At 36.9% G+C, this 22,813-nt stretch overlaps 1 protein-coding gene across 5 annotated transcripts in view; it reads left to right on the forward strand.

Annotated features, from left to right (window-relative positions):
* The window catches only part of Erc1 (ELKS/RAB6-interacting/CAST family member 1), a 546,275-nt gene that overhangs the window by 245,063 nt on the left and 278,399 nt on the right, over nucleotides 1-22,813 (forward strand). For all 5 annotated transcript variants that reach the window (XM_071610305.1, XM_027951274.3, XM_027951275.3 and 2 more), the window contains one exon: nucleotides 136-271. In XM_071610305.1, the coding sequence (XP_071466406.1) occupies nucleotides 136-271 (136 nt within the window). The remainder of the gene's footprint in view (nucleotides 1-135; nucleotides 272-22,813) is intronic.

The following is a 22,813-nucleotide window of genomic DNA, read 5'->3' on the forward strand; positions in this document are numbered from 1 at the left end:
TGAAGAAAAAAAAATTCTTGAAAAAAATCTTGCACCAAGAAGTTTTGTTGGATTTTGTTGGTGTAAATTTGTACATAGCATATTCTTTCTGTGCACATATATGAAAAAGCTTGATTTTTCTCCCTCTATCAATAGGCAAGTGAAAGACCAGAATAAGAAGGTAGCAAATCTGAAGCACAAGGAACAGGTGGAGAAAAAGAAGAGCGCACAGATGTTAGAGGAGGCCCGGCGGAGGGAAGACAATCTCAACGACAGCTCCCAGCAGCTGCAGGTCAGAGCACACGGAGTCTGAGAGGATTGGGTGAAGAGATTTGATCCTTAATTGCATGTTGTTTTTCTCTTCATCTTTATCCTCCTCTTTTTTCTCTTTCTAACCCTGCTTGCTGCCTTCCTGTCAGATCAACTTTTTAGCAATAATGGAATGGCTTTAAATAGAAAAGGCAAGTTTTATTCCACAGTTTTGTGAGGACACCTCAGCATAGGAGAAAGTTCATCTTGCTTCAAGTTGATCATACTTAATTGGTAAGTTCAATGTCAGTTTAATGAGTGGGTTATATTAAGCTATAGGGTTGTTAGTATAACTGTTTGCCATTTCTGTTCATTAAAGACCATTGTTGATCTTAGTTTGTGGCTTTCTTCCTTTTTTCCATTTCCCTTTTTCTTTTCTTTCCATATTTCTTTCCTCCATTTCCCCTTCCTTCCTTCCTTTTAAAAAATATATTCAATTTAGAGAGTACATTTCACAGTCATAGAGGACATATTTTTTTTCTTTGATGGAGTGATGATATTAAACCAGAACAAATAACAATAGTAGCAGCTACCATGCAAGTGCCAATTAGGTTCCCAGTATTTAAAGTAGGCCCTGGTCATACATTTCTCTAACCTTCACAGTAATACAGTGGTATTGTGCACATTTTGCAAATAGGAAAACAAAGACATTGAATTACTTACCTAAGTGCACACAATGTTCTAAGTGACTTGGCTGTGATTTTTATTTGGGACTTCTCATCTGCAGCCTGTCCTCTTTTTCTTGGCAGTAATACCTTAGAATGAAGGTTTAGGTTTTAGGGAATCCCATAAACATGCTGGAATCCTCTAAAACTCCTGGTATGACAGCTAAACTGCTGTGATATTGCTTTTCTTTCTTTATAGCTTCTCTTTGGATATAATATAGTATGTATACCATAATTGCACAGTCACACAATTTTGACTAGAGAGATGTGGAGAAGTTATTTTCTAGAAACTGATTTTAGGCTTTGCAACAAGTACATTCTAAACTTGGAAACTCAAATTTTTTATTTTTATTTTTTTGGTTTCTCTTTTATATAACTTTTACTGATATACTTCTTACAGAATGATAAATTACTTCAAATGCACCAACTTTTGAAAAGAAGAATCATCAATTTTTCCTCACCCTTTCAACTGTTAATATTAACAATGGTTAATATTAGCATTTTTCTCTTCCTCCTTCACTTCCTCATTTAAAAAAAAAACAAATCTGATGAATGTAAAAGAATTTATTTTGTGGAATCTATATTTCTCTGATTACTAGTGATGTCAAGTGTTGTTTTTTTCACATCTTGAATTTTCATTTGTAAATGTAATTCAAATCTCCTCACTTTTTTTCCCCCAGTGGTAGCTTTTTCTCTCATGAATTTTGTGCTTAATTTATCCACATTTTGAGACCATATATTTAATTTGTCTTAAATTTAAATTTGTCTTAATTTGTGTTAAAAGTTATTCTGTTATTGCTTGCATTTTTAAAAATAACATGTTTGCTTTTTAAATTACTTTAGAGTATTTTGTGTGTTGAGGAAGGTTTTTTATCCCCTAACAATTTCAGTAGCATGTTTACAGGAAATTATTTCATTGCTCACAAGGCTGAATTGGTATCTTTATGTTTTGTGAAATTGGTTAACAATTCAATCTGTTTCTAGTGTTTCAGTTTAACCTCCCTCCTTGAACGATGACCACATTTTAAAAAATCATAGAAAATACCTATTTTATAATAAGACAAGCCTGTCTTTTAGTTCACTCTTTAACTGTTATCATTTCTTGTGTTCCCCTAATGCTGATTTAATGTTTTCTATTGTCAGTCTTTGTAAACCAAGGATATTCTAAGTTTCTATCAGTTATTATAATACCATGAGTGCTTTTGTATGTAATCTTTTATAATCTGTTTTTAAGAGCAGATAGATAGGATATATTGCGTTATTTGTATTTTACATAAAAAGAGTACTAACATAGAGGGATTGACTGACTTTTCCAAGGTGTGTCCCAGTGATAGCTGATGGCCATACTTTTAGCTACTAAGGAAATGGATGTATTTCATTCAAAGACAGTGAAAAGAGGACTGGCCTACAATTAAGATACTTAGGATCTTATCTCAGTTCTTTTACTCACTACTCTTATGTATATTTTAAAATTATGCTAGTGGTAGTGAGTTTTCCTAGCCCTAGACTATATTCTCTAAATACAGTTCATGCTTGAAAGGAGCTAGGGATTCTTGGAGAAAATGGCTGGTTCCAGAATTGGAGCTGGACATGTATATTCTAAACCTAGATCTCTAGATCAGTTCGTTTGAGATTATAGTATCCCTTGAATTCACCTGGAGGCCTTTTCAAGCTTAGATTGCTGGGTCCAGACCTTAAGGTCTGATTCAGTAAGTTTGCTTAAGCTGCAAGAATTTGCATTTCTAGTAACTTCATAGGTGACGATGACATTCCTAGGTTCTCGAAGTTTGGTTCAAGGACATTCCTGGTACTCAAATCAAACCTCGAGAACTACTGTAGTACAGCATCTTGTGATAATGAAGAATTAAGCTTCCGAAATTTACTGAGGTCATGTAAGAAGGTTAGGGAGATGCAAATCAAAACTGAGATTTCATCTTATTCCAATTAGAATGCAGTCATCATGAATACAAATAACAATAATTACTGACAAAGAGTTGGAGGATATGGGGAGAAAGAACACTTATACATTGTTGGTGGGACTACAGATTAGTACATCCACTGTGGAAATTGGTATGGAGGTTACTCAAAAGACCAGGAATAGAACCACTATATGACCCAGCTCTATTCTACTACTTGGTATTTATCCAAAAGAACTGAAGTCATATACTCTAATGATATATGCATTCCAGTGTCTATAGTAGTGCAATTCATAATAGCCCAAGGCATCTGTGAACAGATGAATGGATAAACGTGTGTACACACACACACACACACACACGAGTTCTGCTCAGCCCTAATAGGAATGAAATGATTTAAGTTGCTGATAAATGAATGGTTGGAGAACATCATGCTAATTGAAATAAGCCACAAACTTATTAAAGTCAAGAACAGAATATGTTCTCTCATAAGCACAATCTAGAGAGAAAAAATAATAATAATTTTTAAAAAGGCTGGGGAGGGCTGTAATTGTGGCTCAGCAGTAGAGTGCTCACCTAGCATGTTCGAGGTCTGGGTTCCATCCTCAGCACCACATAAAAAAGAAAATTAAAGTATAAAAATAAAAAATTTTTAAAAAGGCTGGGGAAACCACGAAAATAGAAGGGAAAACAATAGATCTAGGGAAACGGAGAGGGAGAAGGAGAGAAAGGAGAAAAAGGGAAGGAACCAGGGAATGAAGTAGCCAAATTAAGCTCTGCACATGTATAAATATTCACAAAGAATCCCACTTTTATGTATAATTACAGTGCACCAATTAAAAATAAATAAATAGAAGGGAGACCATTAAAGTAAAGGAAGAAGGTCAGGGAGAAGGAAGAGGAAAGGGGAAAAGGGAAGTAATGGGGAATGAAATGGAGCAAGTTATTGGCATATATGAATATGTCATAATGAATACTACTATTACATATAATTACAATGTACTAATAAAAACTTGTTTAATAAGGACAGAGGAGCAACAATGGAGGGACCATTATTTACCTAGTATGGGCACTTATAAAAAGGACTGGAGTACAGTGGATTAAAGTAAATATATTTAAATCCAAAAGCTTAGTATCGAGACTGTACAAATAATTTAGAGATTACTAAAGCACCAGTTCATTATTCTGAACAAATTGGTAAATAAAGGGAAAGAATCGGGCAATTAACTTGCCTTTTATGGATAAATTGTGTTAGACAAATCAGATAGTGGATCACGGTAGGTTCAGTGTTGAAGAATTACAGCTGATGAATGCAGAAGGAATGAGAGAATTTAGAAAATGATCTTCTTGCAGTTAACTAAATAAACATGGATCCAGGCAACTCAGCAGTGAGTTATTATTATTGAATGAAATGTCAATGGAGAACTTTATAGTGGGTGGAGCAAGTTGATACCTATCAATAAATCTTTCAGTTCTTATAGAAAGAGAAAAAAAATCAAGCATGTTAAGCCTCTGACTATGATGCATTTGCATATATGTCCCAAAGAGTCAAATCTAAATTTATGTGAGCCAGGTTAAGAAAAAAAATAGGCAAAGAAATATGTTAATTACTCAAGGAAGTGCTATCAACCAAACTCAGATTATAATACAAATTTTTTTTGGTACTGGGGATTGAACCCAAGGGTGCTTAACCCCTGAGCCACATCCCCAGCCCTTTTTATTTTCGATTTTGAGACAGAGTCTCATATGTAGAGGGCCTTGCTAAGTTGCTGAGGCTGGCCTTGAACTTGTGATGCTCCTGCCTGAGCCTCCTGAATTGCTGGGATTATAGGCATGCACCACCATGCCTGAATCAGATTATAAAAAATTCTACATGACAGATAACTCATTTTCTTCAACTAATATATGAGAATGGGGAGAAAGAGAAGAAAGATGCTTTTTACAGATTTTTTAAAAATTGGGGAACATAAATTTCATGCAAATCATTTAGAATTTACTGGGATCCTGACTTGAATAACTATAAAAAACATTTTATGAGGAGAGATCCAGGCACTTAACAGGATACCCAAAAAGTTTTTTTTTTTAAGTATAATTATTTTGTTATTGAAGTACCTAAAGAAGTGTTTATAGAAAAAATAGTGTGGCATCTGGGAATTATTTTTAATTGAAGTTATAAGTAGGGCATATTGGTCAATAGGATTATTGATAGTTATTGCAGCTGAGTTATAGTGAAATGGGTTTCATTTAACTACTCATTATACTTTCGTTTGTGTTTGAAATTTTTCCTAGTAAAATGGGGAAAAGTAGAGTCCTTGACTCTGGCTTAGTTTCTTCTTCCCTTCCTCCTTCCCTCCCTTTGTTTCTGTTATGGGAAACACACTCCTGGCCTTATGCAGGCTTGACAAGTGATCTGCCACTCAGCTATACCCACAACCTGGGTTGGTTTCCTAGCTGTATTTCTTATTTGTGTTTTTCTTCTTCCTTGAGAAATGTTTTTATATTTTCCAAGTAATATTTTATTGCATATTTATACTTTCCTTGTAGTCTCTTTCATTTTTAAACCTAATTTCTTTATTATCTTATACCTTTGCCTATATTGTTTAAAAATTAGCTTTTAATTAACATACCAAAAAATTAATACATAATATTTATTTGTTTTTAATTCTTTTTTGTAGTTGTAGATGAGTAGCATGCCTTTATTTTATTTTATTAGTTTTTTGTAGTTATAGATGTACAGAATGTATTTATTTTATTTGTTTACTTTTATGTGGTGCTAAGGATTAAACCCAGTATCTTACCTGTACTAGGCAAGTGCTCTGCCATGGAGCTACAGCCCCAGCCCCAATACATAATATTTTAAGTTTGCTTATATCCTTCCAAAACTTCTTCTAAGCTTTAATTTTAAAGTTTAAAATTATTATAATTGTAATGATAATATATACAATATTTTAGCTTATATTACATTTCCACAAACTGTGTGTTTTTATAATGATGCTTGTACTTATTGAATTGAATTAAAAGTTCACTGCTTTATACAAGTTCTTCTTTTGCCAGACCTTTTTTTATTTCCAGTTTTCTCTGAGCAAATTTGTGCAGATAATTTTTACTGAATTGGGTTATTTCCTTAGGGCATTCTTCAGAGCAAGAATATTATGTCAAAGAACATGAAATGTTGTGTTTCCCAAATTTCCTACCCAGAAAGGTTAAGCTGATCTATAATGCTGCCAACAGTTTAGCCATTATTTTCCCCATGATCACTTTGGTTTTGTTTAAATTTGTGTTCATTATGTGCACATAAAGTAGTAGTATTTTTTCATTTCTTTAATGAAACTTCATTTTTCTCATATAACGATTTATTATTTGACCTATTATTTGAAATTTCTATGTAAAAAATTAATTACCTCACAAGGATCTCTATTGAGAACCTAGTGTGAATCAATGTTTTGTATTGATGCAAATTGATGTATATTTTCCCCTTTTCATTATTTTTACTTTAAGACTGATTTGCCTCATTTTATTGTGTAAACTACTTTTAAAAAATATGATTTGCCTATCTTAACCTTTCCAGACAATTCTGTTATTCATCTCCTGTTTATAACAGGGTTAAATGTATTAGTTTTTCTAGTTCTTTAAATGTTTGTACATGCTACATGCTTGTTTATTGTAACTATTCATCCTTTTGGATTATGCAGAATTTATTTTAATGTATTATATGAGACAAAGATGTAAAATATTCTGCTAACATTTAGTAAATAGAAATTCTTTTAAAAAGTTGTTTTTAAACATCTAATTAATTATATGCTAAATGTTATAGAAATTTCCATTTAATTCTAAATTCTAGGTTTGATATTTTTGTTTTAATCCATTTTTATACATATGGTGTTTTTACAGTATGTTTATTACAAAATTGGTAGGGTATTTGAACCATCATTACTTTTATCTCAAAATATTTTTTCCTACTAATCTTTGAAATGCATTTGGAATATTTAAAAGATTTTTGTGAAATTATGGGAAGAATTTAAAGAATGTTATGGGGATATAGCTCAGTTGGTAGAGTGCTCGCATCACATGCACAAGGCCATGGATTCAATCCCCAGTACCACAAATTGAAGTTTAGAGAAGTCTGAAATAAATTAGTTTTGCAAATGAGCTTAAAATTATATTTAAAACTGGGCATGGTGGCACATGCCTATAACCACAATTGTTCAGGAGGTCGAGGCAGGAGGATCACAAGTTCAAAGCCAGCCTCAGCAAAAGCAAGGTACTAAGTAAACATCTGAGTGAGACTTTGTCTCTAAATAAAAATACAAAATAGTGCTGGAGATGTGGCTCAGGGGTTGGATGCCCCCGAGTTCAATTCCTAGTCGTGTGTGTGTGTGTGTGTGTGTGTGTGTGTGTGTGTATGCATATAATATCTAAATCCACAGTATTATTGGTATTGGTATATATGGTATTATTGTACCATCTATAGATAAAATATTAACAGAAGAACATGGGATTAGAGCTGAGGCCTTAGGATCCTCAACATTTACAGATGGGATACACTAGGAGGAGATGGTGCTGAGAAGCAGACTGAAATGAAGAGGCCAGTTGAATGGGAGAGAAAAAGAAAGAGTACAGCATCACAGAAGGCAGGAGAAGATTGTCTCTAGAGAAGAGAGTACAGAAGAGCCCCCCGACTTCCATCATTTGACTACATAATGGTATTTTTGCTTTACAATGGGTTTAGCAGGATTTGGCCCACTATGTGTCGATGAACATCTATAAATACATTGTGTTAATGCTACTGAGTGACCGAGAAAGAGGACAGCACAGTTGAGTGGTCTGATCCAGTGTATCAGAAATAAATGACCCAGAGGTAGCATAGTGACCTCCCCTGGATAAGATAGATACTTTCCATTTTGCCTAATTGACCTTGGAGGTAATAGACCCATATTGATCCCGCTACTTGCATTGGCCAGTTTTTCTGTCATGTGCTCACCAAAATTCAGTGTCTCTTGGATCTTTGTCATACCTTCTCAGGAATGTTTTTTTGCACATGGCTTTCTAGAACTTGACTATACTTACAGTGGTTATCTAAAATTTTCTAGCATGGTCCATAGATAAATTAAACTTTTCACAATTCTAGTTGAAAATCACTGATATAAGACATAAGTAATAAAGACATTGAGGCACTTTTTAGTCATGACCCTTTCCTGTTATCTTTTATGCTGTTTTATTATGGTGTCTCTTCTTTTGATATTTTACTTGTAATTTTGCCATATGTTTTGTTTCCCTTACCCAGAATTTAGCTTTGTATTAATTAAATTCAGTTCTGAAGTTGTCTAATTTTCCTTAAACTGTATTTTATTTTATCTAATTAAATCAGATTTTAGAATATCTGTAGTTGTCTTTGCTAAACATTTATTAATTGCCTGTATGGAGTAGTCATTGTGCTGAGGGCTGGGAGGATACGAGATAAATAAAAAATGGTATTTCCTCTCCATTTACAGTATATATGCATATTATATATTTTTGTGTGTGTGCTGAGTATGTTAAAAATGTTATATTAATTATAATTATAGTAACTGCAGAACACAGAGCTGAAATTTGGTAAATCCCAACCAAAGGATCCTCCCGCATAAATAGTTGCATGAAGTGCAATCTTCACTGATTTGACCCATGGTGATTTGGGGATTTAAGAGCTCCCTTACCCATCTGTGTGTCTCTCCCAATCCCCAGTTCTAGAGCTGTAACCCCTGAATTATCACTAAACTATACTCCTAGCCCGTTACACATCTTCTGAGGTTTAATTTCTCCCTCCTTTAGGAAGCCTGCATAAATCTTACAGTTGGAATTAATCATGCTTTCTGTTGTAATTCCATTAAAGTTTGTATCTTCTTTGATTTCAGGGTTTATTTTATCTCACTTTGTGTTATATACTAATGGTTTATATGTCAGTTCCCCCTTATACCTGATTTTGGTAACCTTGGCTTGATATTCTGCCATAAATTTTTACTGATGTTAATTATATCTAAAGAGATCAGGAACTCTCAGTCACATACATCTTAGCTTTATGTTTTAGTCTGTTTCTGTTGCTGTAAGAAAATATCATAAAGTGGCTATCTTATGAACAACAGAAAATTATTGCTTACAGTTGTAGAGACTGGGTAGTCTAAGATCAAAGCATCAACAGATTTGATTTCTCTTGAGGGCCTGCTTTCAGTGTCATAGGTGGCAACTTTGTTTTTTCACATGGTAAAAGGGGCAAAGTAGCTGTCTCAGGTCTCTTATAAGGGCTCTGATCCTGTCCATGAGGGCTTTGCCTTCATGACCTAATAACATTTAAAAGGGACCGCCTCTTAATGCCATTGCATTGGTGATTGGATTTCACTCTAAGAATTTTGATGAGGGAGACAAACTTTGAGACCCTAGTACCTAGCATTTGGAATCTCCCATTGACCAAACCTGAAAATGTTTTAACCCCATTTTAAGGTAAAATACTCAATAGCATACTCACTAGCATAGCTATTCTGCTTTAGATAATGCTTTAGATAATGCTTGTTTTCTTTGAACATAGTTTATTGATTTTCTAGTCTTGTTCTTATGCTGAATCTTCTTACTATGAATTTTCAGTTTTGCTATATAAAATTTCCACCCCTAAATTACTGTTTATTAATAAACTCTACTCTTTTGTCTTCTCCATTGTTCTTTAACCCTGTATGTATACTTATGCTTTATTGCCTTGCACTTTCCTTTTTCTCCTTGAGAACTAAAGAATAATTTTATTCAAATGTATCTAACAGTTATGTATAGAATATTTCATCTATCATAAAACAAATTCACTTTCTTCTCAGCGGCACATGAAAACTTCTCTAAATTGGTCTATTTTAGAGCTGGTGCAGGAGACCTCAGTTGTCAGCACTGGTGGGAGCGGTAGCCAAGGGTCCTGCTCCTGATTTCCTTGGTCTGACTATCGCGCTCACGGGAGAGCTGGGAGGGGCCCTTGAGGTTTCCCTGCTGTGTGGAGAGGGAAGGCTAGGGGGTTACACACCTGCCACCGCTGGTTTCAATGAAGTTATCTCCTCCCCGCATTCTGGTGACATCAGTTCTCTGCCATGGTGGTATCCCATGCGAATGGCGACAGTTCATTCCCCTTTGCCAGGTGACCAATGCAATGGGTGGGTCCTGACCAGCTCTCCCAAGCCCCGTCTCAATCCTGTGGCCACTGCCTATGAAGGCTCGGTTTGTATTAACCTTCAAAGGTTCAGAAGGACCGACCACTTGTTTCAGCCGGATCGTTTAGCGCTGAGTCACAGTGGTTTGTCTGCGAGACGCAGGCGAATAGGAGCCTGAATTCAGCTGATCCGGGCTCGGTGTGTGTTCTGAGAGGCGCAGACTGTTCACCCCAGATCCACGTTAGCTCAGCATTGCCTAGTGATCCTGAGCAAACAGCATTTAGACGGTTTAAGACTCCCTATGCCTGCGCAGCTGAAGAGGTCAGAGACTTGATCTCTCCGTTCCCGCCGCCATGTTGGATCTCCAAATACATATTCTTTAAAATTTTATGGGTTTCAAGTCCCTTTAAAGGCCTTGCATATTCTAACAAAAGAATGCCACCTTTTCTAAGTTGAGAATATTTACTTATTTGTATTTTTTCTTTGTGTAGTACCATTCAAATACATCTTTTAACAAAGCTGTAAGTTCCAGTCACTTCTAATAAGGCCAAATAGAGTGGACTAAAGGAACTCAAATCAGTTGTGATTTGGAGCTTTGTTTTTATTTAATGCAAAGATAAGTATCTGCATTTAACCTTGAGGAGGTTGCTGTCAGAGAGATTAATGGAACTGCTGAAAGAATGGTGTGGCTCTTTTGAGTTAGCTCTCCTGAGACCAATGAATATTATGAATAAAGTTCAAAGAAAGTGAAAATGATGGAAATAGAGATGGGGAAATCAGCTTTATATATAGTGCGCATATTCTCAGATGCAGAACCAGTGAAACATTTTGTTTTCTCTAAAATTTGATTTGATATGTGCTATCTACAAAATAGTTTCTTTCATTTTGATAGGTTTTTTAAAATTTCTGAAATAAGACTATTTAGCCTTCCTTTTTAGATAGTCTGTGGAGATAATTATTTACTATGTTCATGTTCTTGTTTTTATAAAAATTAATTTTGATTTCCTCTTTCTAGACCTTTTTACCTACTTATATGTTTAATTCTATATCATTTTTTCCTTTTAAATTATTTTTTTTCTTAGCAATGCAGGGCCTTTTCTGTATAGAAAAGTTTTTATGATGTTCTTGATAAATATTAAATGGAGTTGGGGATTACATTGGGAAAGTGTACATATAGTTAGCACCTGTTCTTACAACTCCATGGATAGTTGTTGTAATGACACATAAAATTTCTCTTCCTGCAAAGGAAGTGCTACTCAAATTGTTGGCAAGTGTGTAACTAACTTTTCAAAGCCCCTTCCTCAAATTATGCCACTTTTTACTTCGTTAAAATAAAGCAAGAGCAGGCTTTAAAATTATTTGAAGAAACTGCAGTGTTTGCAGTGGACTCCAGATAATTTTCCCTCTGGCAGAAATTCAGTTTCATTTGAAAGTCAATGAAGTTTATTGAAAGATTGTTTATTGATAGGACTTACCCACTATTCTTTACAGTTAGGGTTAGCCCTATTTCGTGACAACATTTAGCCACATCCTTTGAGCTTATTAAAAGAAGGCTCCCTAATAAATGATGAGTAGTTACATTTGACCCTAAAATACTTTCAAGTGGACTACTATATTGTGGCTTCAGTGAAATGAATAGTTTACTCATTTCCTGGTGGTATTCTAAAAGCTCCTCTCTAGTTTGCATTTGGAAGGTGATGTTTCCAAAAGGTTCTTTTTGTTTTTTAAGAGAGCAGAAGCAGGCATGCATGTAGTCTGTGTACTAAGACCTCAAAGTCTAGGGTCCACCTCTTATGTATCACATCAGTTGTTTTTATCACTATTACTGTTATTATTATTTTGATGATGGGTATTGAACCCAGGACCCTGCACAGTCTAAAGCACACATTCTACCACTGAGCTATGTCCCCTACCCCTGTCATTATAAGTAAAATTGGAATTTTTTTTCAAAATTTTATTTTGAAAATATATTCTTGCTCTTTTTATAAGCATTGCACATGTGTAGTGCCCTACAGCTATGCAAATCCCATGTCCTTGTCCACATTTCTCATACCCAGCTATCAGAATTTTCAAGATGAGACCCTAGCCAATCTATATTTGTAGTATATGCTCTGTAAATGTTACTATATGAAAGATCGTTTTATGTGTTTACTTTTTCTTTTCTTTTTTTTAATAACTTCTATTTTTTAAAGAGAGAGAGAATCTTTTTTTTTTTTTTTTTTTTTGTAGATGGATACAACACAATGCCTTTATTTTTTTATGTGGTGCTGAGAATTGAACCTTGGTCCCACCTATGTTAGGCGAGCGCTCTACCACTGAGGTACAATCCCAGCCCCTATTTTTTATTTTCCTAATGAAGCATGTCTGCTTTTGTTTTGACTTTGATTTTTAATAATTTAGATTATAATAGCTCTATTAAAATGAGGGAAGTTTCTAAGGAGTATTAAAAAAAGAGGAGAAGACTTTAAAGTTATGAAAAATGTATAGCTGGTATGTTACCAAATTCTGTTTCTGTGTTAGGCTGGCTTTCTTATCCTAACCCTGACTTTATCAATATATCTGGCTTCAATCTTTTCCTCATTCAGTATCTGAGAAGTTGGTAAATGAGTTCTGACATGTTGAATGATTTTCATGAAATCTTCTGCATGTGTACGCATGCTTGGGGGGTAAGGAAGAAGAGACAGAATAAGCAGTGGGGTTGAGGTAGAAAATAATTACTGTCTCTTCACATTAAGCATAATGGGTAGCAGTTAACATTATCATCTTTCAGAACACATTAAAGTCTATCTTATAAGTGGTGTTTACTCCACAGGAAGCAGCTCTTAATAGTAACTCAAATAAGTGGTCTTCATTAATGTGTCTTGTCAGAGTTGGAAATAGGAGGAGAGAATGGGAAGCTGTTATTTTGAACAGTGTATATGATACCTGAATTGGCTTTCCTCCTACTTGTGAAAAAGGGAAATGCTTAATAAGATCTGTCATTATTATTGAGTGATTTCTATGTATTATTGCATCTTTTTATTGTTTTGATGGAGATGTTTGAAGGGAACAATAAAGTAGTTATTAATGACTCTTTTTCCCTTTTTTGTTTTTCTTTGCTTTCGTTATTGAACATTTGATTTTGGAGAAACATGATGGAGGCTAAAGTAGTATAGCAGCAATGAAATTCAACTTGATATTGATAGACCTGATGTCAATAAGTTAAGTTCAGCCAATGTATTAGTTGTGTAATGGGAATTGCTAAGGGTCCAGACTTTTTGTTAATTTGCTTGCATGAGGTTGTAGTGACAACTGTCAAAACTTTTACCCTAATCTCCTTTCTGTGTGAGGGCCTTTTTACTTAAGGAGATGAGAAATTCATTGAAGTATTAGAATAAGCCTCCCACTTCTCCCTCTACTGGACCTCCTCCAGTAGTTATACAAAACTCCTGCCTTGAACCTTATACTGTGTAAGTGAAGTGTGTTCTAATTTGACCTTACCTAATAGGTATAGTTGCTAACAGGAGGTTTATATTACCTAATCCAGTGATAGGAAAACCCATTTGTGTTAATTCTGATGAATGCAATTATAATTAATAGTAATTAATTAATTAGAGTAAAACTCTAGAATACTGTTTTCATCTTAAGTGATATGAACTATTTAAAATGGCACATGTCCTTTTACTATCTTCAGGTGGCTATTAAGTGCATTGTCTGTGGCATAGAGTACTTGTCTAGATCTTGGGCTGCCTGCATTGGTTAAACAGAGTGAAATGTCCGAGTTAGAGCAGGTAAATGAAATTGAATGTGCCCCACTTAGTCTTGTTCCCCTAGACTGCCACTTTAATGCCTTTCTTAATGATGAGATAATTCCTATCTTTGAGTTTAATTTTAGTCATTAAATAATTGTATATATTTATATTGTACGGTGTGATGTTTAAAATGTGTACACTTATAAAATGATGAGATCAGGCTGAGTAGCACATTCATCACTTCACATCCTTACTTTTTGAGGAGTAAGAACATTTAAAACCTACTCTTTTAGCAATTTTGGAAATAAATAGTATGCAATTTTGAATTACTATTTTCAGTTAAATGTTTTTGTCTTTTCTTTCTACTTTAAGAGTAGAAACACTTACAATGAAGGTAGAATGATTTCAAGAAAAATGGATCGATTTCCCAAACAATCAGATATAAGAACTCATTCAGAAGTCCAACTAAACTTTTTAATAAATCTCCTTTGTATATGTCTTTTGAGGAACTTTCATAATTGGCATATTATTGTGTATTTTTTAGTACTGAATTATTAAAGAATGGAGTTGAACACAACTGTGTAGCAAAGGTATTTTTTCTCTTATGAGAAATTCTGGCTTCATTAATGATTCAGTTTTTATTATACTGGAGCTACGTGTTCAAATATTGTGATGATGCTCCTACAGTAATGGCTCTAAACCATCTTTACCTGCTGGTACTCCTGCCCTTATGTAGTGCTCTTCCACACTGTGACAGGGCTGGACTGTGTGAACAACAGAGGAAGGCAGAAGTGACAATATGTGACTTCTGAAGCTAGGTCATAGAAGATGTTGGTGCTCCTACCTTCCTTTCTGAGAATATTTGTTCTGTTAGAAGCCAGCCTCCATATTGTATGAAACTCACATAGCTCCTTGGAGAGGAACAGAGGCCCCTTGTCAATAGCTAGTCCTTCTTGTCAACCACGTAGCATGGGACTAAGTCTGGTTAACATCTTGACTACAATCCCACTAGAGACCCTAGAACCAGAAATATTCAGTTAAGCTACTTTTGACTTCCTGTCAAACAGAAACTGTGTGAGATAATATGAGTCCACTGTTGTCTTAAACTGCTAAGTTTTGAGGTAACTTATAAATAACAACAAATAACTAACAAAGATATGTTACAGCCTCATATTGAAATGATCTGCTATAGCCTGAATATTCTAATTCCATGGTTTGATTTTCTCTACTGGAAGATGAGTAAATATTATTTGAAATTGTTTTATTAATGTTACCACAATGGTAATTATTAGGGCCAAGTATTGTTGGAGCTTTTGGCAGTGTTTGTCTTAAGGACTATCACCTTTGTAACACATTTGTCTGCTAATAGTTGTCAATTAGGAAAGAGTCAGAAACTTAAGTAATATATGAGAGTTTTTAGTGTATATGTATATATTCTTTTATAGAAAATTACATATGTAAATTTCTGTAGTTAACACAGCCTTTTCTAGTGAGAATATAATGTGAGCTACCTGTATAATTTTGTATTTTTAAATGCCTCATTAAAAGAAATTAAAAGAAAAAGATACCAATTATAATAATGTTTTATTTAATCAGATATATCTAAAATATCACTTTGGCATATCAATATGAAAATTATCAATTAAGTATTTTCCTTTTTCTGAAACTCTTTGAAATTTAGTGAATATTTATTACGCATATCAGTTTGGACTAGCCACATTTTAAGTGCTCAGTAGCCCTTGGTTTGTAGTGACTACAGCATTAGACAATGCAAATACAGATTGAACATCCCTAATCTGAAAGTTAAAAATCTGAAATACTCCAAAATCTGAAGCTTTTTTAGAACAGATGTGACACAAGTGGAAAATTTCACACCTACATTCATGTGACAGGTCACAATCAAAGATAGATACACTAAAAATATTGTACAAAGTTGCCTTCAGGCTGTGTCTTTAAGGTATATGTGAAGTATAAATGAATTTCACATTTAGATTGGTCCCATCCCCAGGATATCTAATTTATGTGTATTCAGATATTTCAAAATCCAAAACACTTGTGGTACCAAGCATTTAAGATAAGGGATAGTCAGCCTGTAGTATATAAAGCTGAAGAGGTTAAGAATATTTTATTGTAAACTGTAACATTAAGAATACATAAAGGCATGGGGGTTGTGGCTCAGTGGCAGGGCACTTGCCTTACAAGTATGAGGAAAATAAATAAATAAAGGTACTGTGTCCATCAAAACTAAAAAAATGTTTTTTAAAAAAGTACACATAAAAAACAACAGAAATGGTTTTGTCAAACTTAAATGTGGCATGTTCTACCTTAACTTCCTTTTTTTTTTTTTTTTAACTTTCATTTGTATCTGTATTTAGTTTCAGTGGGTCAACTGCCTAATTTCCAGATGCTTCAAATCCTTCAAAACCTGAGAAATATTTTAGGGATGGAAGGGAAGTAGTACTGTCAATGTTAGAGTTCTCTGGCTTTATATACTCAAAATGGCATGACTACCTCATGATTTATCCTAAAGATAGTGATGTGGACTCTTTGAAAGAGAAAATAAAGTTGAGATTATAAAGCACATATTCAGGGCATTAGGCTGTACTTGATACAGTCACTCTATTTAAGCTACCAAGGAGCACTTCCCAGGGGTTAAGCATGTTATTTTTACTTCCTTCAGTGTGAATTTGAGAGCAGAAGTTTGTGGTGTTTGACATGTTCTAAAGTGAAAAATTTTACTAGTCAACATCTTGAAGGCTCCCACATTCAAGGAAGTAGGTAACAATTATCAAAGTTTAGGTAATGGACAGGTTAGAGGTTTTTCTTTTCCTTGAAACCAGAATACACCATCAAGTTTACAATACACAAGTAATTTTGTCACTAGAGTTTTATGTCATTTTGAAGATAAGAACCAAAATCTACTCACTGATGTTTTTGTAAATATGAGAGAAAAACAGAAACTATTTCCACAGAAAAAAGAGGATGGTAAAAAAACTTTAAAACCTGTTGGTTTTGTGCTGTGCCTTAGACATCTGCTATTGGGATATTTAAGTTTTAAATACCTTTAGAATCTTCAGAATGATAATGGAGCTTATTGCACTATATTGTCCCTTTTAAAAAAATCTTCAATTTGGAGAGTCTGTGCTTACTAAAAGACATGGAAGGAGTTTCTCATAATCTTATCCCACTTGTGCAAATTATTGCTATGAAGAAACACATAGGACTTTTGAATAAGAAGCTTAAAAGCTCAAAAACTCATAAATTCATACATGTTTTGTCTCTTCAACTTTCTTTTTCCCATTAGCACTGTTTGGGGATGTATTTACACAGGCACTTTTCTCTTTCATGGGAAATAACCCACATGTTTAGAGTTATAGGTACCTTAAATATAATTACATTTATAACTATTTCCAGAACTACTTTCTGTCCTTATTAATTTACTTGCACTGCATGTTATTCTTCTAATATATTCTTCAATTTGCTTTTGATTTTAAAAAATCATAATTATATGTATTTATATTTTACAAAGTAAAAATAATACTTCGTTGCTTATAATAATAGCTCCCTCATTTTTGTCTAACTCTGATTTCTATTTCTCTAAGACAAGCCCTTTCACCACTTTTGTTGTTTCTTCATTTTATTTCCACCTTTCCAGATTACATTCTTAAATTGTTGATTATTATTGTTCTTTTGGTATTTATGCTGACTTCTTATCATTGATGATGTTGAATTACCATATAAATTACTACACATATCCTACCTCTTTGCATTCTTTTTTTTTTTTTTTTTTTTTTTTAATTTTTTTTTATTGGTTGTTAAAAACATTATAAAGCTCTTGACATATCATATTTCATACATTAGATTCAAGTTGGTTATGAACTCCCAATTTTACCCCAAATACAGATTGCAGAATCACATCGGTTACACATCCACATTTTTACATAATACCCTATTAGTAACTGTTGTATTCTGCTACCTTTCCTATCCTCTACCATCCCCCCTCCCTCCCCTCCCATCTTCTCTCTCTACCCCATCCACTGTAATTCATATCTCTCCTTGCTTTTTCTGCATCCATCGAGATGATCATATGGTTCTTATTTTTAAGTCTATTGATGTGGTGAATAACATTTATTGATTTCCGTATATTGAACCAGCCTTGCATCCCAGGGATGAATCCTACTTTATCATGGTGCACAATTTTTTTGATATGTTTTTGTATCCGATTCACCAGAATTATATTGAGGATTTTTGCATCTAGGTTCATTAGAGATATTGGTCTGAAGTTTTCTTTCTATGAATTGTCTTCGTCTGGTTTAGGTATCAGGGTGATGTTGGCCTCATAGAATGAATTTGGAAGTTCTCTGTCTTTTTCTATTTCCTGAAGTAGCTTGAAAAGTATTGGTATTAGTTCTTCTTTAAAGGTTTTGTAAAATTCTGCTGTATACCCATCCGGTCCTGGGCTTTTCTTAGTTGGTAGTCTTTTTATGGTTTCTTCTATTTCCTCAATTGATATTGTTCTGTTTAGGTTGTCTATATCCTCCTGACTCAATCTGGGCAGATCATATGACTTAAGAAATTTATCTATGCCTTCACTATCTTCTAATTTATTGGAGTATAAGGATTCAAAATAGTTTTTGATTATCTTCTGTATTTCTGAAGTGTCTGTTGTGATATTGCCTTTTTCATCCCGTATGCTAGTAATTTGAGTTCTCTCTCTTCTTCTATTCGCTAGCATGGCTAAGGGTCTGTCGATTTTGTTTATTTTTTCAAAGAACCAACTTTCAGTTTTGTCAATTTTTTCAATTGTTTCTTTTGTTTCGATTTCATTAATTTCAGCTCTGATTTTAATTATTTCTTGCCTTCTACTTTTGCTGTTGTTTTGCTCTTCTTTTTCAAGGATTTTGAGATGAAGTATGAGATCATTTATTTGTTGGTTTTTTTCTTTTTTTAAGGAATGAACTCCAAGCAATGAATTTTCCTCTTAGAACTGCTTTCAATGTGTCCCATAGATTCCGATATGTTATGTCTGTGTTTTCATTAATCTCTAAGAATTTTTTAATTTCCTCCTTGATGTCTTCTATAACCCATTGATCATTCAGTAACCTATTGTTCATTCTCCAAGTGATGTATGCTTTTTCCTTCCTTCTTTTATCGTTGATTTTCAGTTTCATTCCATTATGACCAGATAAGATGCATGGTATTATCTCTACTCCTTTATATTGTCTAAGAGTTGCCCTGTGACATAATATATGATCTATTTTTGAGAAGGATCCATGTGCTGCTGAGAAAAAAGTGTAACTGCTTGATGTTGGGTGGTCTATTCTATATATATCAATTAAGTCTAGGTTATTAATTGTGTTATTGAGTTCTATCGTTTCCTTATTCAACTTTTGTTTGGAAGATCTGTCCAGTGGTGATAGAGGTGTGTTGAAGTCTCCCATGATTATTGTATGGTGGTCTATTAGACTCTTGAACTTGAGAAGAGTTTGTTTGATGAACATAGCTGCACCATTGTTTGGGGCATATATATTTATGATTGTTATGTCTTGTTGGTGTATGGTTCCCTTAAGCAGTATGTAGTGTCCCTCTTTATCCCTTTTGATTAACTTTGGCTTGAAATCTATTTTATTTGATATGAGTATGGACACTCCTGCTTGTTTCCGAAGTCCATATGAGTGATATGATTTTTCCCAACCTTTCACCTTCAGCCTATGTATGTCTTTTCCTATCAAATACGTCTCCTGTAGGCAGCATATTGTTGGGTCTTGTTTTGAGATCCATTTTACTAGTCTGTGTCTCTTAATTGGTGAGTTTAAGCCATTAACATTTAGGGTTATTATTGAGATATGTGTTGTTGTTCCAGCCATATTTGTTTATTTATGTTACTAAACATGGTTTGTTTTCCTCTTTGATTGTTTTTCCCCCCTTTACTGTCCTACCTGCCACTGTTGGTTTTCATTGTTATTTTCCATTTCCTCTTCCTGTAATGTTTTGCCGAGGATGTTTGGAAGAGATGGTTTTCTAGCTGCAAATTCTTTTAACTTTTGATTATCGTGGAAGGTTTTAATTTCATCTTCCATCCTGAAGCTTAATTTCGCTGGATACACAATTCTTGGTTGGAACCCCTTTTCTTTCAATGTTTGAAATATGTTATTCCAGGATCTTCTAGCTTTCAGAGTCTGTGTTGAAAGATCAGCTGTTGTCCTGATTGGTTTACCCCTAAATGTAATCTGCTTCCTTTCTCTTGTAGCTTTTAAAATTCTCTCCTTATTCTGTATATTAGGCGTCTTCATTATAATGTGTCTAGGTGTGGATCTCTTATGATTTTGCACATTCGGCGTCCTGTAGGCTTCTAGGATTTGGGATTCTGTCTCATTCTTCAAGTCTGGGAAGTTTTCTCGTATTATTTCATTGAATAGTTGCTCATTCCTTTGGTTTGGACCTATATACCTTCCTGTATCCCAATGACTCTTAAGTTTGGTCTCTTTATGTTATCCCATATTTCTTGGATGCTCTGCTCATGGTTTCTTAACAGTCTTGCTGAGCTGTCTATGTTCTTTTCAAGTTGAAATACTTTGTCTTCATTGTCTGATGTTCTATCTTCTAAGTGTTCTACTCTGCTGGTAGTATTCTCCATTGAGTTTTTAAGTTGGTTTATTGCTTCCTGCATTTCTAGGATTTGTGTTTGTTTGTTTTTTATAACCTCTATCTCCCTGTATAGTTGATCCTTTGCTTCCTGGATTTGTTTGTGTAATTCCTTGTCGAAGTGATCTTTCATTGTCTGATTTTGCTGTCTAATGTCTTCCTTGAGACTCCAGATCATCTGAAGCATGTATATCCTGAATTCTTTATCTGACATTCCATCTTCTGCAGCTGTTACCTCTTCTAAAGTTGCGTTGACCTGCATTGCTTGTGGTCCTTTCTTTCCTTGTCTTTTCATACTGCTTGTGTTTCTTTTCTGCAGGCGCGGGCGGCGGCTCTGCTCTCTCCTTATTCCAATTGGGGTGTCGTGACTACCACGCCGGCAGGTCACTGGGCCTGTTCTGGGCGCTGGAGGCGGCTCTGTTCTGCCCCTACTCCAATTGGGGTGACGAGTGTACCACGCCGGCAGGCCACCGGGCCTGATCCGCCGGTCAATTGCAGGTTTGCCTACCCTGCAGGCGCGGGCGGCGGGTCTGCTCTGCCCCTACTCCAAATGGGGTGACGTGTCTGTCGTACCGGCAGGCCACTGGGCCTGTCCCGCTGGTCGGTCGCAGATGTGCCCACCTTTCGGGCACGGGTGGTGGCTCTGCTCTGCCCCTACTCCAATTGGGATGTCGTGACTACCCCGCCAGCAGGTCGCTGGGCCTGTTCCTGGCACGGGCGGTGACTCTTCTCTGCCCCTACTCCAATTAGGGTGATGTGTGTACCACGCCGGCAGGCTCCTGGGCCTGATCCGCCAGTCTGTCGCAGGTCTGCCTACCTTGCAGGCGCGGGCGGCGGCTCTGCCCTGCCCCTCCTGTCACGCCTGCGGACCGCTGGGCCTGATCTGCAGGTTGGTCACAGGTCTGCTCACCCTCGGGCACGGGTGGCGGTTCCGCTCCGCCCCCACTCCAATTGGGTTCACGTGACCACCACACCGGCAGGGCCTGATCCGGGCGTGGGCGAAGGATCTGCTCTGCCCCTACTCCAGCTGGCAGGCCGCTGGGCCTGACCCGCCAGTTTGTCAAAGGTCTGCTTACCCTGCAAGCGCGGGCGGCGGCTCTGCCCTGCCCCTCCTACCACGCCCGTGTAGCACTGTGTCGCGGGTCTGCCCACCTTGCGGGCGCGGGTGGTGGCTCCGCTCCGCCCCCTCTCCAATTGGGGTCACGCGGTCACCACGCTGGCGAGCCGCTGGGCCTGCTCCAGGCGCTGGCGGCGGCCCGGCTCCTCCCCTCTGGCTTGACGACAAATTGAGAGAGACTCAGGTGTCTGTGCCTCACCCCCCCCTACCAGGAGACCAACTGTTTCTGTCGCCGCTGGTATTGATGAAGTTCTCTCCTCCGCCGCTTTCTGCAGACATCAGATCTCTGCCATGTTGGTATCCTATGCGAATGGCAGCATTTCGTTCCCCTTGCCAGGCAACCAAAGCACCGGGTGGGTCCTGACCGGCCCTCAGCAGGACCCGGACCGAGAAGCAGTTTCTGCGGGCTCCTAGCCCTGGGCCAGGGCAGTTCCGGGAGGGGGAACTCGGCCGCTCCGTGCTCGGTGTATGCTCTGATAAGAGCAGGCTCCAAGAAGCAGCCCCCGCGGGCTCAGTTCCGGGAGCTGGAACTCGGCCGCTGCGTGCTCGGTGTATGCTCTGATAAGAGCAGGCTCCAAGAAGCTGTTTCCGCTGGCTCCTTAGCCCAGGGCCAGGGCAGTTCTGATGGCCGGAACTCGGCCGCTCCGTGCTCGGTGTATGCTCTGATAAGAGCAGGCTCCAAGAAGCAGCCTCCACAGGCTCCCCAGCCCTGGGCCAGGGCGGTTCCGGGAGCCGGAACTTGCCCGCCCCGCGCTCAGTGCTCGCTCCGATAAGAGCAGGCTCTAAGAAGCACCCAGGCACTGAGCCCGAGCAATCTGTCCACAAGCCGCAGCGAATGGCAGCCTGAAATTACCTGTTCTATGGCTGAATGAGCTGCGGTCAGTCGAAAAGAGGGATGGTGACGTCAGCTTTCCAACATGGTGGCCGCTGGCCTCCTCTGTGGTCTGACCGGTGTGGAGAACCGAGATGGACCGCTTCCTTCCCCCGTCTCAAACCCAGAATTCAGCCCTGAGTACGGTGCTTGCACGGCTGGCAGAAACTGCAGCTCTGTATCCCTGCGTCGCTATCTCCTCGTTTCCCTGTGCGTGCTGCAGACTCTAGCCGCGGGGCGATTTGCTGAATAAGCAGTGTTACCCTCCGTGAGACAAACCTCTCGCGTTTGAGTCCCCGTAGCCGATCCTCGTGCGATGGAAATCCTTCCTCCAGGTTCCGGAGCACCCCACTATTGCTGAAAATTCCTAACAAGATAGCCTTTAGCCGTCCTGACTTGTCATACTCCCACACAGTGAAGCAG

This window comes from Marmota flaviventris, chromosome 3 (assembly GCF_047511675.1).
Source record: "Marmota flaviventris isolate mMarFla1 chromosome 3, mMarFla1.hap1, whole genome shotgun sequence".
NCBI classification, from domain to species: Eukaryota; Metazoa; Chordata; class Mammalia; order Rodentia; family Sciuridae; genus Marmota; species Marmota flaviventris.